Raw genomic sequence first — 14,887 nt, forward strand, 5'->3', positions numbered from 1 at the left:
TATGGAAATCGTGCTGGGCTTGTATGGAGCTTGACACTGGAGAATGCTCCACTATGCTAGTGAAGATTAGAGCACAGATGGCACTGACTGTAATTACACTCATAGTGCTTTAGCCCTCCTACAGGGCCACTTTAAACCAGACAGGGTTAGAAATGTCTATATGAATGAGCTTTTGATGGTTGCTGCAAGGAAATACAAACATATTTTTATCCTATAACTTATCAGCTCACATGGCCATGTCTTCTTGGATCTGTGCCAGCTGTTCCTGGAAGCAGCACTTTTCCATTTTAAGCTCCTTGCCATGAAAAAAATAAAGACATAAAATAAAACATTTTTTTTTAATCACTACTTGGTTCACATTATAAATCACATAATAATTGTATGGATGAGCGAGGACTGTTGTGCGGAAAGCAAAACTACTCCAGAGTGTTTGGGGGTGGCACACTGCAACAGAGAGGGCAAACTTACCCATGCTGCCCCCTCTCACTGCTACATTGCATACTGCACTCCATCTTCCCAACTTCAGGCTGTGAAGGTGGAAGAGTCGAGAAGATGGTGAGCAGCGTGCAACACAGAGACGACATGGGTAAGGTAACCCTCCCTGCCACGATCCGCACCCCCCCCCCCCTTCCCCAAGCACTCTGGGAGGAACAGTTTCCTTTTTTGAGAACATGTCCCCGCTCATCCCTAATTACGGTAACTGGTTACCTTATTTCATCACTAATCTAATAAGAGTGAGACACTCTACTAAGGAGTTGGTCCTCCTTTAGCTTTAGCCAATACTTTTCTTGGCACGGACTCTAAGCTCTAACTTGGGTCAGATTGGATGGTGGCAGTTCCAAGCTTTGAAATGATCTTTCGACTTCGTCCCACAAATGCTCAATAGGATTGAGATTAGGGGAATGAGCTGGCCATGGAAGCAGGTTAAACTCTCACTGATCTTCCTGAAACCAATTTGAGACCGATCGAGCATGACGGCAAGGTCCCACAACATGCATCTTTTCCTATTTTTCTGTGGTACCAAAGGCACTCGACTTGATGGTCTCCTGCTGCTAAAGCCCATCCTTTGTAACGTCCGTCTTGCTGTGCATTGGGATATGCTTTGTGATGTACCTACATTGAATTCAGCTATAATTTGTTGTGTTGTTGCCCTTATTTTGCTGCGGACTATGCGCGCTACTCGCCTTTCACCTCTCTCAGCCTTTGTCGACCAGAATAGTTCTTATCGCTTGATGTTTTTTTTCTCTCAACTGCCACTCTCTAAACACCCAAGATTCTGGTGGGTGAGAAAATCCTAAAAGAGTTTCAGAGATGCTAGCACCAGCTTTTCTTGCACCGACGCCCATCCCTTGTTCAGTCACTTAAATCTTTTGTCATTTTGACATTAAAGGGGCACTACAGCGAAAAACTGTATATGTTTGCACATATTTTAAATTTTACAAATAAAAAGTACATATTTTCCAGAGTAAAATGAGCCATAAATTACTTTTCTCCTATGTTGCTGTCACTTACAGTAGGTAGTAAAAATCTGACAGAAGTGACAGGTTTTGGACTAATCCATCTCTTTATAGGGGATTCTCAGCAAGGCTTTTATTCTTTATAAATATATTCCCTGAAAAAGGATTTAAACAATGATGCTGGCCAGCTTCCCTGCTCGCTACACAGTTTTGTGGCAGTTGGATGGAACAACTGCCATTCACTAAGTGCTTTTGAAAATAAATATATCCCTGAGAATCCCCTATAAAGAGATGGACTAGTCCAAAACCTGTCACTTCTGTCAGATTTCTACTACCTACTGTAAGTGACAGCAACGTAGGAGAAAAGTAATTTATGGTTCATATTACTCTGGAGAAAATGTACCTCTTATTTGTATGTTTGCACATATTTTAAATTTTACAGTTTTTCGCTGTAGTGCCCCTTTAATTTCCGTGATAACTATGTCGCCCGAAGCTGAGCATTCCTTATATAAGCAACTCTGCGTTTTTACGTCACTCTAGGTCACTGTTGGTCTGGTCTACTTTCAAATAAGGGTTTTCTCTCATTTTTTGGCCATTGAGGCACCTTTCACACTGAAGCACTGCATTACCCTGTTTTTGCCGTAGGGTAATATTACGCCATTGAAAGTGTATGAGGCATTTCATACTGCGAGAGGTATGACGAAATCCCTGAAAATCACCACAACAGCACATTGGTGGGCAACCTGGGCAGTGACGTGCTGCGAAACCGGAAGTCATGTAAGTCTATGGCGACACAGGTTTTGTTATATTTTTTGACGTTTGCGTTGCAGTGCGCATGCGCAGGCGCATATTTTTTCAATACACTTCGACACAAATTGATTTTCGGCCGCAGGAACTGAGCGCTAGAGATCTTAACTTCCTGCTTGGCTTGTAGCCAGAAGGGGGATTACCGCGCATTGCCGCTGTAATCCCCAGAGGCTATTTTTAGCGCTGCGGTGTGATGCGACCATCGCACCGCAGCGCTTTTCCACCGCTGGTTAGCAGTGTGAAACCGTTCTCAGTGTATGTTTTGTGGGAAATATCCTTACTGTATAAAGAACATAGAAAAACACACAGTGCATGGAAAAGGACCATATTTAACAAATGTTAAACAACATAGATAACATAACATTCTTTCATACAGAAATGGCTCTTCATACATAACATCACGACATTCTAAACATATTTCTGCCTAAAGTCTTCCCTGTTCGGTCAATTAAGTAGAAGACATGCTTGGTTTAGCTGGACAAAGCTTTGCTGTATTCCGTAATGTATAAAACAGCCTCAGAGCGTGTTCAGAGGATTTTATAGCCCCTTTACTGGAAAGTCTGAGCTGAGTTTCTCATATGTACTTCGTGGTGTTTATGCTGATCCCGAGTATTCTGCACTTCAGATTTATCTGGAAAGTTCATTAGGATTAAATCTATGCTGAAAACGTGATGTGAAGTGTTTACAGCTGTGGTGTCCTGATTGTGAAACACTTGGGTAGGTTTATTTACTTCAAGCTTATGTTGGCCAGTGATGTAGCTTGCCCCAGTGCAAATTTTACATAAATAATATATAGCACCAAACCTGCCAAGCCCGGGGGCCCCCAAAAGACACCTCGACCAAAAAGCTGCATTAGGGGCCCTACCTCCTAAACCCCTGAGCCAGCTGTTAACCCTCCCTCCCAATCACCTCTCAACTTAACTGTGCTTTCTTGGGCCCCCACCAGCACTGGTGAGATGCTACTCTGCCAAAAACTCTGCAGAGGCCCCGGGGAGTAACAGTTAAGATGGGGGGAGACACCTTGGGGGCTCCTACAGACTCTGGGGCCCTGGGGCAATTGCTCCCTTGGCCTCTATGGTAGCTCTGGCCCTGAAAGCAGTTGAAGGAGGGCCCCTACTGGGCCCCTCTGGTCCAGGGGCCCTGGTGTGGTCGTTACCTATGCATCCCCTATTGCTAAGCCATGGATGTTGGCCCTACAATGTGGAAGGGGCATTAGACTGAGACTACCTACTTATGGGGTGGTTAAAGGGGTTCTCTTGCATGTCCTAACAAACAAAAACTGCCACTTACCTGGAGCTTCTATCTATAATTACACCGGTGCCGGTGGCGGGGAACGGAGCATCGGAGAAGGACGGCACAGGACATTCCAGCTGCAGGGGGCCCCTGCAGCTGGAATGTCCTGTACCGTCCTCCTCCGATGCTCCGTTCCCTGCCACCGGTGTAATTATTCGTCTAATTAGGCGAATAGAACTGCGGCTGCACGGCCGTGGCTGCGCGCCTGCTCACTCCCGTGTGCATCTTCGGGAGCTTACTGCGCAGGTGCAGTACAAGAAAACTTCGTACTGCGCCTGCGCAGTAAGAGTCCGATGAATCTCAACGCCAGGGCCGCACAGCTGCAATTCGATTCGTCTAGTTAGAAGAAGAATTACACCGGTGCCAGCGGCGGGGAACGGAGCATCGGAGGAGGACGGCACAGGACATTCCAGCTGCAGGGGGCCGATAGAACCCCCAGGTAAGTGGCAGTTTTTTTTTGTTAGGACGTGCAAGAGAACCCCTTTAAGAACTAGTTATGAGCTCACCAGGGGGGTAACTACAAATCATGAGGCCCCCCAGCACAAGTTTGGTAACCCTCAGAGCCTGGAGACGCAGGCGCAGTATGCGGCCGGTGACGTGGTACTTGCACGCATGCGCAGAAGCTCCACCCGCCATCCAGCGGAACACCGGGGAGGACCGGAGCTGCGGCAAGAGACCAAAATGACTTGTAGGGGATAAAATAAGCCTTTAAGTGGTCAATAGTAAAGCCCCAATGTATGTGCTATAATCACCAAAGATGCTGGACAGGGACCTCCGGCAAAAGCATTGCAACTTGCTGCAGGTATTTCCTGTTGGAACCAGGCAGCAAATTCTCTGCTTTCGGTGGGGATATATGTAAAGCGGCAATACTGATGGATAAGATACTACGGTATGGGCCTGATTCAATTCACTTTTTCTCCGAGAACATAATTTTTCATCTTCTGTTTAAAATAACTTTGCAGCGCTCTTCAATTGCAAAAGTACCAAAAAGTAGGTGAAAAAGTACTATCAAAATTATTTTTTTTTCTTGCTTGCTGGTGGCTTAAAATACATTTTATTGATAAGATTTTAAAATATCACCCAGTAGAAAAATAAGAAGAAAATTAGAAAAATAAGAAGAAAAAGAGAATTGGATCGGGCATATTATCTGTCATCCAACCGCATTTAAAGTGTACCAGAGATCTCACTATCTAAAGATTTGATACTAACCCGGGGCTTCCACCCGCCCCATAAACACGTGTGATTCCCTCGCCGTCCTCCCGCGGTCTCCCGTTCAGCCACGATCAGCCCCAGTACCAGTCTCAGTCAGGTCCAGTCTAAGTTTTCTGCGCATGCACAGGAGATCAGCGCATGCGCAGTAGCCCCAGACTGATGCAACCAAGCCTATTACTGGGGCTGATCGTGGCTGAACGGGAGACCGCGGGAGGACAGCGAGGGAATCACACGTGTTTATGGGGCGAGTGGAAGCCCCGGGTTAGTATCAAATGTTTAGATAGCAAGATTTTTTTATACATACCTGGGGCTTCCTCCAGCCCCATGCTGACGGATCGCTTCCACGCCGCCGTCCTCTACTGCCCTCAGCTCCAATACCGGGTCCTGTAACTTCCTCCAGTCGTGGCCAGTCTGACGCAAGTGAGGTGCGCTATTTACGTATCTCTTCAGCAGCCGCTGGAGAGATACGTACAGAGCGCACTTCCTCTTGATTAAGACCGCAACTAGAGGAAGTTACGGGACCCGGTACTGGAGGTGAGGGCAGCGGAGGACGGCGGCGTGGAAGCCCCAGGTATGTATAAAAATGTAAGTATCTGTCGTGTCTGGTTTCCTTTAAGTTTACAGCATGGACTTTAATGTAATTCTCTAAAAAGTTCCATAAGAGAAATCAGCTGATCAAAGTGATAACATGCTTCTCTGAGTTCTCCTAAGCCTTGCCATCCCTACTGATAATATTTGTAATACTTTTTATAGGCTTTAAAAGCATAAAACAATGTCTAGAAAACCTTTATTCACAACTAATATATTCTGGTAATATATGCAAATGTGTGTTAGGGTACTTGAAATACAGAGGCCTATACTAAGAAACACTGACATTTACAGTGGCTTGCAAAAGTATTCGGCCCCCGTGAAGTTTTCCACATTTTGTCATATTACTGCCACAAACATGAAAAAATTTTATTGGAATTCCACATGAAAGACCAACACAAAGTGGTGTACACATGAGAAGTAGAACGAAAATCATACATGATTCCAAACATTTTTTACAAATAAATAACTGCAAAGTGGTGTGTGCGTAATTATTCAGCCCCTTTTGATCTGAGTGCAGTCAGTTGCCCATAGACATTGCCTGATGAGTGCTAATGACTAAATAGAGTGCACCTGTGTGTAATCTAATGTCAGTACAAATACAGCTGCTCTGTGAGGGCCTCAGAGGTTGTCTAAGAGAATATTGGGCGCAACAACACTGTGAAGTCCAAAGAACACACGAGACAGGTCAGAGATAAAGTTATTGAGAAATTTAAAGCAGGCTTAGGCTACAAAAAGATTTCCAAAGCCTTAAACATCCCACGGAGCACTGTTCAAGCGATCATTTAGAAATGGAAGGAGTATGGCACAACTGTAAACCTACCAAGACAAGGCCGTCCACCTGAACTCACAGGCCGAACAAGGAGAGCGCTGATCAGAAATGCAGTCAAGAGGCCCATGGTGACTCTAGACGAGCTGCAGAGATCTACAGCTCAGGTGGGGGAATCTGTCCATAGGACAACTATTAGTCATGCACTGCACAAAGTTGGCCTTTATGGAAGAGTGACAAGAAGAAAGCCATTGTTAACAGAAAAGCATAAGAAGTCCCGTTTGCAGTTTGCCACAAGCCATGTGGGGGACACAGCAACCATGTGGAAGAAAGTGCTCTGGGCAGATGAGACCAAAATGGAACTTTTTGGCCAAAATGCAAAACGCTATGTGTGGCAGAAAACTAACGCTGCACATCACTCAGAACACACTATCCCCACTGTCAAATATGGTGGCGGCAGCATCATGCTCGGGGGGTGCTTCTCTTCAGCAGGGACAGGGAAGCTGGTCAGAGTTGATGGGAAGATGGATGGAGCCAAATACAGGGCAATCTTGGAAGAAAACCTCTTGGAGTCTGCAAAAGACTTGAGACTGGGGCGGAGGTTCACCTTCCAGCAGGACAACGACCCTAAACATAAAGCCAGGGCAACAATGGAATGGTTTAAAACAAAACATATCTATGTGTTAGAATGGCCCAGTCAAAGTCCAGATCTAAATCCAATCGAGAATCTGTGGCAAGATCTGAAAACTGCTGTTCACTAATACTGTCCATCTAATCTGACTGAGCTGGAGCTGTTTTGCAAAGAAGAATGGGCAAGGATTTCAGTCTCTAGATGTACAAAGCTGGTAGAGACATACCCTAAAAGACTGGCAGCTGTAATTGCAGCAAAAGGTGGTTCTACAAAGTATTAACTCAGGGGGCTGAATAATTACACACACCCCACTTTGCAGTTATTTATTTGTAAAAAATGTTTGGAATGATGTATGATTTTCGATCCACTTCTCACGTGTACACCTCTTTGTATTGGTCTTTCACGTGGAATTCCAATAAAATTGATGCATGTTTGTGGCAGTAATGTGACAAAATGTGGAAAACTTCAAGGGGGCCGAATACTTTTGCAACCCACTGTATATCTGAGATCAGACATTTATAAAGTTAGGAAACGTTTATTTAAAGGACACCTGAGCTGAGAGGGATATGGAGGCTGCCATTGCCATATTAATTTCCTTTTAAACCATACAAGTTGCCTGGCAGCCCTGCTGATCTCTTTGGCTGTAGTTTTAGAGGTTTAACAACATTATAACCTAAACTGCAGTATAGTAAAGCAACCACAAGATGTCACTGTCTGTAAAATGACGCAAAGATCTCTATGGTATTGTGATTTCCTGTATTCATTCTGTTTTCCTTTCTGTTCTAAGTAAGCTGCATTATCTGCATTATCTTATTGTTGTGTATTATTTATGTACAGGGGCGTAACAATAGACCCTGTAAGGGATGCAGCAGCAGTGGGGCCCAGAAGCTGCAGGGGGCCCCATGGGGGGAGAAGTTTCTTTCCCTGTCCTGAGAGACTGACAACTAAGGGCATGGAGAGAAAAAAATTCTGCTCTCTGCACAATTGTTCTAATGACTGCATCTATTCAGCCACTGATAAGGAATCATACAAAGTTTTGCAGACAAAGATTTGTAGACAGTCCCTACTCAGTGTGCAGCAGACTTTTGTGTAGAGCACCCAGCCTGGGTGGACAGAGTGAGTGTAATAAGCTGAGGCTGGGAGCACACTCGTCTGTGTTTTCTGTATGCATTTTCTGCATACCACATGTATCTGTATGCATGAAAACATGCACGTTTTATCTCAAGAGCTAATGTAATTGATAGAGAAAATGCCTGCAGTGCCTCACTGCTGTCTGTTTTTATCTGCATGGGGAAAACACATTCAAGTGTGCACTAGCCAACTCAATAACATTGGTTCTCAGTTAACCTGTGCATAAAGCAGGGGGCGCTAGGGGGCCCCCATCCAATGTTTCTCGGTGGGGCCCGTCATTTCTAGTTACACCCCTGTTTATGTGTGCATGTTTTCTTCAGTAAATAGTTCTAACTTGTTATACTGGGTGTCTATCTGCATGTACAGACCACTCTGCTCCATCATGTAGTAGTATCTGGATCACATACCTGAAAGAAGCATGCTAGTCAGACTCCAGTCAGTGCATCTGATCTGCATGCTTGTTCAGGGTATATGGCTAAAAGTATTACATTAACCTCCCTGGCGGTAAGCCCGAACTGAGTTCGGGCTATGCCGCCGGAAGGCACCGCTCAGGCCCCGCTGGGCCGATTTGCATAATTTTTTTTTTGTTACACGCAGCTAGCACTTTGCTAGCTGCGTGTAACCTCCGATCGCCGCCGCTACCCGCCGATCCGCCGCTATACGCGTCGCCGCAGCCGCCCCCCCCCCAGACCCCGTGCGCTGCCTGGCCAATCAGTGCCAGGCAGCGCCGTGGGGTGGATCGGATTCCCCTTTGACGTCACGAAGTCGATGACGTCGGTGACGTCATCCCGCCCCGTCGCCATGGCGACGGGGGAAGCCCTCCAAGAGATCCCGTTCTTTGAACGGGATCTCTTGATCTCTGATCGCCGAAGGCGATCGGAGGGGCTGGGGGGATGCCGCTCGGCAGCGGCTATCATGTAGCGAGACATTGTCTCGCTACATGAAAAAGAATTTTTTTTTTTAAAAACGTATTTGCTGCCCCCTGGCGGATTTTAATAAACCGCCAGGGAGGTTAAGGTGATTAGCAGGACAGCCAGACAATGTGCATTGTAACCTTTTCACCTCGAAGGGTTTTTCCTCTCAAAAAACCGGAGCAATTTTCACCCGTCAGCGCTCCTTCCATTCATTCACCTATAACTTTATTACTACTTATCACAACAAAACAATCTATATCTTGTTTTTTTCGCCACTGATTAGGCTTTCTTTGGGGGATACTTTTTGCTAAGAATTATTTTATTCTAACTCCGTTTTAATGGGAATAATAAGAAAAAAAAATTTAAATTCATTATTTCTCCGTTTTCGGCCATTATAGTTTAAAAATAAAGCATGCTACCGTAATTAAAACCCACACATTTTATTTGCTCATTTTGTATCGGTTATTGCAATGTTTAAAATTTTTCAATGTATGGCGCCAATATTTTATTTGGAATTAAAGGTGCATTTTTTAAGTTTTGCGTCTATCCCTAATTACAAGCCCATAATTTATAAAGTAATTGTAGTATACAGTTTTTGTATACATATTAAAAAAGTTCAGTCCCTAAGGTAACTATTTTTATTTATAAATTTTTTTTGTTAATAATAAATAAATAAATGGTAACGTTAGGGGAGTGTGGGAAGTCAGGGGTTAATAATAAAAAAAAAAAAGTGACTAGGGATGATAAACTTTAAAAAAAAAAAAGGGGGGGGGGGGATGTAATATTACAATTTGGCCCCAAGATGTCCTCAGTGGTGACTTCAGCTCCGTACTATTAGTACGGAAACGGAAGCACTACGCGCACGGGATTCATGAATGGCCGAGCCGTTTGAATAGACGGCTGCAGCCATTCACACGGGGAATTAGATCAATGAATGGGATTTGTTTTCCCATTCATTGATCTAGCGGCGGGTGATCGGCGGTAACGAGCGCGCGCGCGGGGGGGGGGGGGGCGAGCGGATGAGCGCGGCGGGAGGGACGTAGTAGCTACGCCCCTGCACAGAGTTGTGGCATTTAGCCGGGACATAGTTACTCGTTCCGGGGGAGGTGAAATGGTTAAAAGAAAATAAATATGTCAGCCTCCATATGCCTCTCACTTCAGGAGTGCTTTAAAGCAGCAGCATTTGGTAGGAAGCATTTTAGCAGTATGCAGCGGCTGCGCTCCCTTGACAGCGCTCTTGTCATGTGATGAATGATCACTGCCCCCACGAGGCCACTTACCTTACTTTATTTGACTTACCTCTAAGAGAAATTTGTATTCTTCCACTGTAGTCTGTAGTTCTTCTAACTGAATCGTTTTCTAGAGACAAGTAATTAAGATACAATCACTCAATCTATTATAATTATTGCACTGCTCTATTGTTGCTGAAGTTTCTGAATCCGGATGAAGTGTTTTAAATTAAACCTAAGGGCCCATTCACACTTATGTGATTAGCAGGCAATTCCCGCTTATCGCTAAAGCACTAGTGCTTAGTTATCCTTTGGCAGTGTTCTCACTGCCGCGATTGGCGCCGATCGTGGGCGTTTTGTGATTGGCGCCAATCACAAACGTGTTACCTGCAGCATTTTTTGGGCGATTCTGGAGCGATCGCGGTACAGTGCTTATAAAGCGCTGACCGCGATTGCTCTGGAATCGCTGAAGTTTCCAGTGATTTTTACCGCACTAATCACAGTATACTCCCTCGCACAAAACGGAAGTGCAAAGCGGGGCATAACTGCACATTCTGTACCTTGCTGTAAGGAAAATGTGCTGTCTGCTGTAGCTGTAAATGTGCTTATGCAGTGTAAAGGTGCCGATACACGGTACAATAAAAACGTTCAGTTTATTTGACCAAAATTATCAATTAGTCAAAAAGAATATTTTTTTTTAAATCAAGAAAAACGAACGATTATCCCATTTTTTTCATTTAAAATCTAATCGGAAAAATCTTTATAATTCGATCTAATGGAATAATCAAACAAAAATATGTAATCGAAAAAAGGAAAAAAAATTGTACCATGTATGGACACCTTAAGACAGATCCTAACTCTCACCTGCAAACATTGTGAGGATGAACCCAAACCAGGCAAACAAATTCGTAGTGTAACCCCCCCCCCCCCCCCCCCCCCACCTCCTCCAAAAGCCATTCTGAATGGCCTATTCATCACTGTCCCTTCACTTGTCTTCTCTTGCCTCAGACCTCATTCAGACACCTGTGGGCTGTGGCACTCTCAATCACCCCCCCCCCCCGTCGGTTGTCCCCCTTTACTCCCTTGTCTTGTCCCACCTAAGTCACCTCAGAACTCAGTCAGACCCTTGGCACAGCACTCTTACTCACCCTCCCCCCCCCCCCCCCTCCGCCTCCGTCAGCCATTCTTCATCCCTAGTTGTCCTGGGTGGTGTCTGCGGCTCTCTTGACGGTGTGTCCTAGTCTCCCCTCTTTTAGTGGAGGCAGCTCCTCCTCATTCTGCTCACAGCTGCAGACAGCTTTCTTTAGTCCCTTGGTTTTGGTGCGGTGGTGGCCTGGCTCACGACTCGCAAACAGCAGGTGGCGGCGTCACTCTCTCTTCCGGAAGTGTTGTGCTCATAACGTCACCGCCATTTCCAGCTTATACCTAGGGCCGCCTGTCCTTCTTACATAACTACACTTCCCTCCAGACACCACCCTGCACGCAAGCTCCACTCCGCAAGCAATATTCTCCTTTATTCTCCTCTATACCTTTCTAGTCACTTCTTCTCACGCTAACATAAAATACTTCTGTTAATTTCCCCAACTTCTCTGGATCTTCCTTCCACAATCTGTTTGCCACTCACCCACACTCACGATCTTTAGGCACAACCTGAAAACTCACCTCTTCAGGCAAACATATAACCTCTCCTAGGGCACCACCACACCTTTTTACACAACCTCCCATAGCAATTATTCTACCCATTAACCCCTTAAGCTGGCCAAACATTATAGATTGCCAACCGATGTGGCAAAACAATTGATTCCAAAAGGGAGGAATTGATTCCTACCACACACTGCACATATATTTTCAATAAATTCCAGCAGGGAATCTATGAAAATCAACTGAACTGAAGCGTTGCACTGTTCAAAGCAGTGCAACACTATGGGCCATCGATCTACTGCCACTCCTGCCCCACCCCAAGTGACCCAGCTCTTCTGTCCTGTCTGATCAATACTTTTGGTCAATGTTTGGTCAAGATCAACCAAACCTTGATAGCTCGTACATTTTGAGAGAATAAATTTCCTGCAGATTGAACGAATCTGCAGGGAACCGAATGGAAACGTCAGTAAGTGCATGGGCACCTTTAGACTGTAAGCTCAAATGAGCAAGACTTTTACCTGATGTCTTTTTACTGCTGTGTAATGTAGGTACTTATTTTTCAACTCTATGTCCAATGCATTATTCAGAGTTGTCTTATCTGCACCTTACTGATTTGTAATTGTGTTCTCTACTGTACAGTGCCACGGAATTTGCTGGCACTATATAAATGCAAAATACTAATAACAGTAATATTTAAAAACAAATTCAAAAACAAATCTAATGAAAAATGAAGGCCCTCTTGATTGATATTTAATGTCAATGGCCTCAATTCACTAAAGTTAACTCTTCAATCCTTAAAGAGGAACTCCAGTGAAAATAATGTAATAAAAAAAAGTGCTTCATTTTTACAATAATTATGTATAAATGATTTAGTCAGTGTTTGCCCATTGTAAAAAATTTTAAATCCCTGATTTACATTCTGACATGTATTAAATGGTGACATTTTTACTATTGGCAGGTGATGTAGCTGCTGCATGCTTTTTTGGGAGTTGGAAGCAGTTGGAAACAGCTGTAAACTGCTATTTCCCACAATGCAACAAGGTTCACAGACATGAAACTGCCAGGAGTACCACGGTCCTCAGAGTTTCTTGTGGGAGGGGTTTCACCACAATATCAGTCATACAGCGCCCCCTGATGGTGTGTTTGTGAAAAGGAGTCAATTTCTCATGTAAAAGGGGGTATCAGCTACTGATTGGGATAAAGTTCAATTCTTGGTCGGAGTTTCTCTTTAAAATAACTCTAGAATTTTAACGTTAAAGACAGGCTGTTTTTAACTGATTGTGAAAATAACTACAGAGGAGGTAACTAAGGACTGAAGTGATAAGATAACTCTCTCACTGTGAAAACTTATCTCTACACCTTAACAAGGCAAGATCGATGTGTGGTGGTAAGTTTTCTCTTGCCTTATTGTCTCCAGCATGATCTTAGTGAATTGAGACCATTGTTTTATTGATCGAATTGGAATGGTTGTTGTTTATTTAATTGGACAGGCAGGAGAGTACAGGCGTAAGCGTGTGGGTGGCAGTGCTACGCAACTAACGGCTTTATAGCTTTGTACTACTGTATTGGAGAGTACAAAGCTAGCTGCAGCAGCAGTATGACTAATGTTAGATTTAATTCCTGCAGAAGGATGCAGCAGAGGTGAGTATAGTAAAACAGTCAATATGAATAATCTTGATTTTTTTTTTTTGAAATATTCTGTATACATTGGCCCATATTCAATTCACCTTTTCTCCTAAGTTTTCTCTTAGGGAATATTAGGTAATATTTTCACACTTATCAATAAAATGCCCTTTAAACTACCAGCAATCAAAAAAAAGAAAAACGAAAAAAAAAAATGTCAGCACTTTTTAAACTACTTTTTGACAGTTTTTTTAATTGCAGAATGCTGAAAAGTTTTTTTTATACAGAAGATGAAAAAATATCTAAAATCTAAAACTTAGGGCCCATTCATACTTTAGTCTTTTGCCGGCGATTTCGGTAAAACGCTCAAACGCTATCGCTTTTCAAAGCGCTTTTCAAAGCGCTAGGGTAATAAAAGTCTATGGGCCTGTTCTCATTTGGGCGATTTGCGGTAATCGCCACAATTCGCCCAAAAACGCTAAACGCATAGCCTGCACCTCAGGCGATTTTCCGGCGATCGCGTTTTAGTGCTATAGAAGCGCAAAACGCGATCGCTAAAAAATCGCCTGGTGTGAATGGTGATTTAACGCCAGAGCACAACGCTAGCAAAATCGCTAGCATTTTGCAATCAGCAAGTGTGAATTGGCCCTCAAAATGGTCTGAAAGCCAGCATTTCTACTTTGCTCTAAAAGATTCCTCACAGCTTGAAAGCTACTATCGCAGAATTTTGTTTTATCAGAACATCACTGAAATGGTTAAACAAAGCACTTTGTCCTGCTATCCAGCTTCAAATCCACATCCAAACTGGAGATAACAGTATCTTTGTTTGCATTCCAATGTTGATACATGTACTTTATACTGGTTGAACTCGATGGACGTATGTCTTTTTTCAACCAAAATAACTATGTAACTATGTGTGTAAACACAGTGTAACAAGTGAAAAGGAGCTGTCTGTGAAGCTCTCTGTGCTCCAAGCACACAAACAGCTCAGAACAGCTAATTAGAAGATGTTAAAATACGTATAATGAAAAGCAGTTTGAATAAAATGCAATGCCAGCTTTCAGGGCAAGATAAACTACACTTTGGAAACTTGTAATTTGTAAACAGACAATATTACTTATGCACAAAAGCAAATTTGATAACTGTATGAGTAATAAAAAGTAGGAAAACACATTTTTATTGAATGTTGTGTCGGAGTTTCAGACCACTTTAAGAGAAAAAGTGAATTGAATCGGTGCCATTATTATTATTTAGTATTTATATAGCGCTGACATCTTCCGCAGCGCTGTATAGAGTATATAGTCCTGTCATTAAGTGTCCCTCATAGGGGCTCACAATCTAATTCCGACCATAGCCATATCTCTATTTATGTATCATGTAGTGTATGTATCGTACTCTAGGGAGAATCCAATAAACTTATCTGTATGTTGGGATGTGGGAGGTAACCGGACTGCCCGGAGGATATATTTTGTATACATTATGCTGTAAATTACTTCAGCTATCATGGCAAGATAGATACACACATTGGTAAGGTAACATCCAATACATATAACTGTGTGGCTGAATGATTGTAGTTAGGTTTATTCTTGGAA

At 43.6% G+C, this 14,887-nt stretch overlaps 1 protein-coding gene across 5 annotated transcripts in view; it reads right to left on the reverse strand.

Moving 5' to 3' along the window:
- Window positions 1–14,887, reverse strand: part of KASH5 (KASH domain containing 5) — an 88,768-nt gene that overhangs the window by 31,398 nt on the left and 42,483 nt on the right. For all 5 annotated transcript variants that reach the window (XM_068241181.1, XM_068241182.1, XM_068241183.1 and 2 more), the window contains 2 exons: window positions 10,102–10,161; window positions 231–295 (listed from right to left, as the gene is read on the reverse strand). In XM_068241181.1, coding sequence (XP_068097282.1) covers window positions 231–295; window positions 10,102–10,161 — 125 coding nt within the window. The remainder of the gene's footprint in view (window positions 1–230; window positions 296–10,101; window positions 10,162–14,887) is intronic.

Source organism: Hyperolius riggenbachi, chromosome 6 (genome assembly GCF_040937935.1).
Source record: "Hyperolius riggenbachi isolate aHypRig1 chromosome 6, aHypRig1.pri, whole genome shotgun sequence".
In the NCBI taxonomy this organism is placed as follows: domain Eukaryota; kingdom Metazoa; phylum Chordata; class Amphibia; order Anura; family Hyperoliidae; genus Hyperolius; species Hyperolius riggenbachi.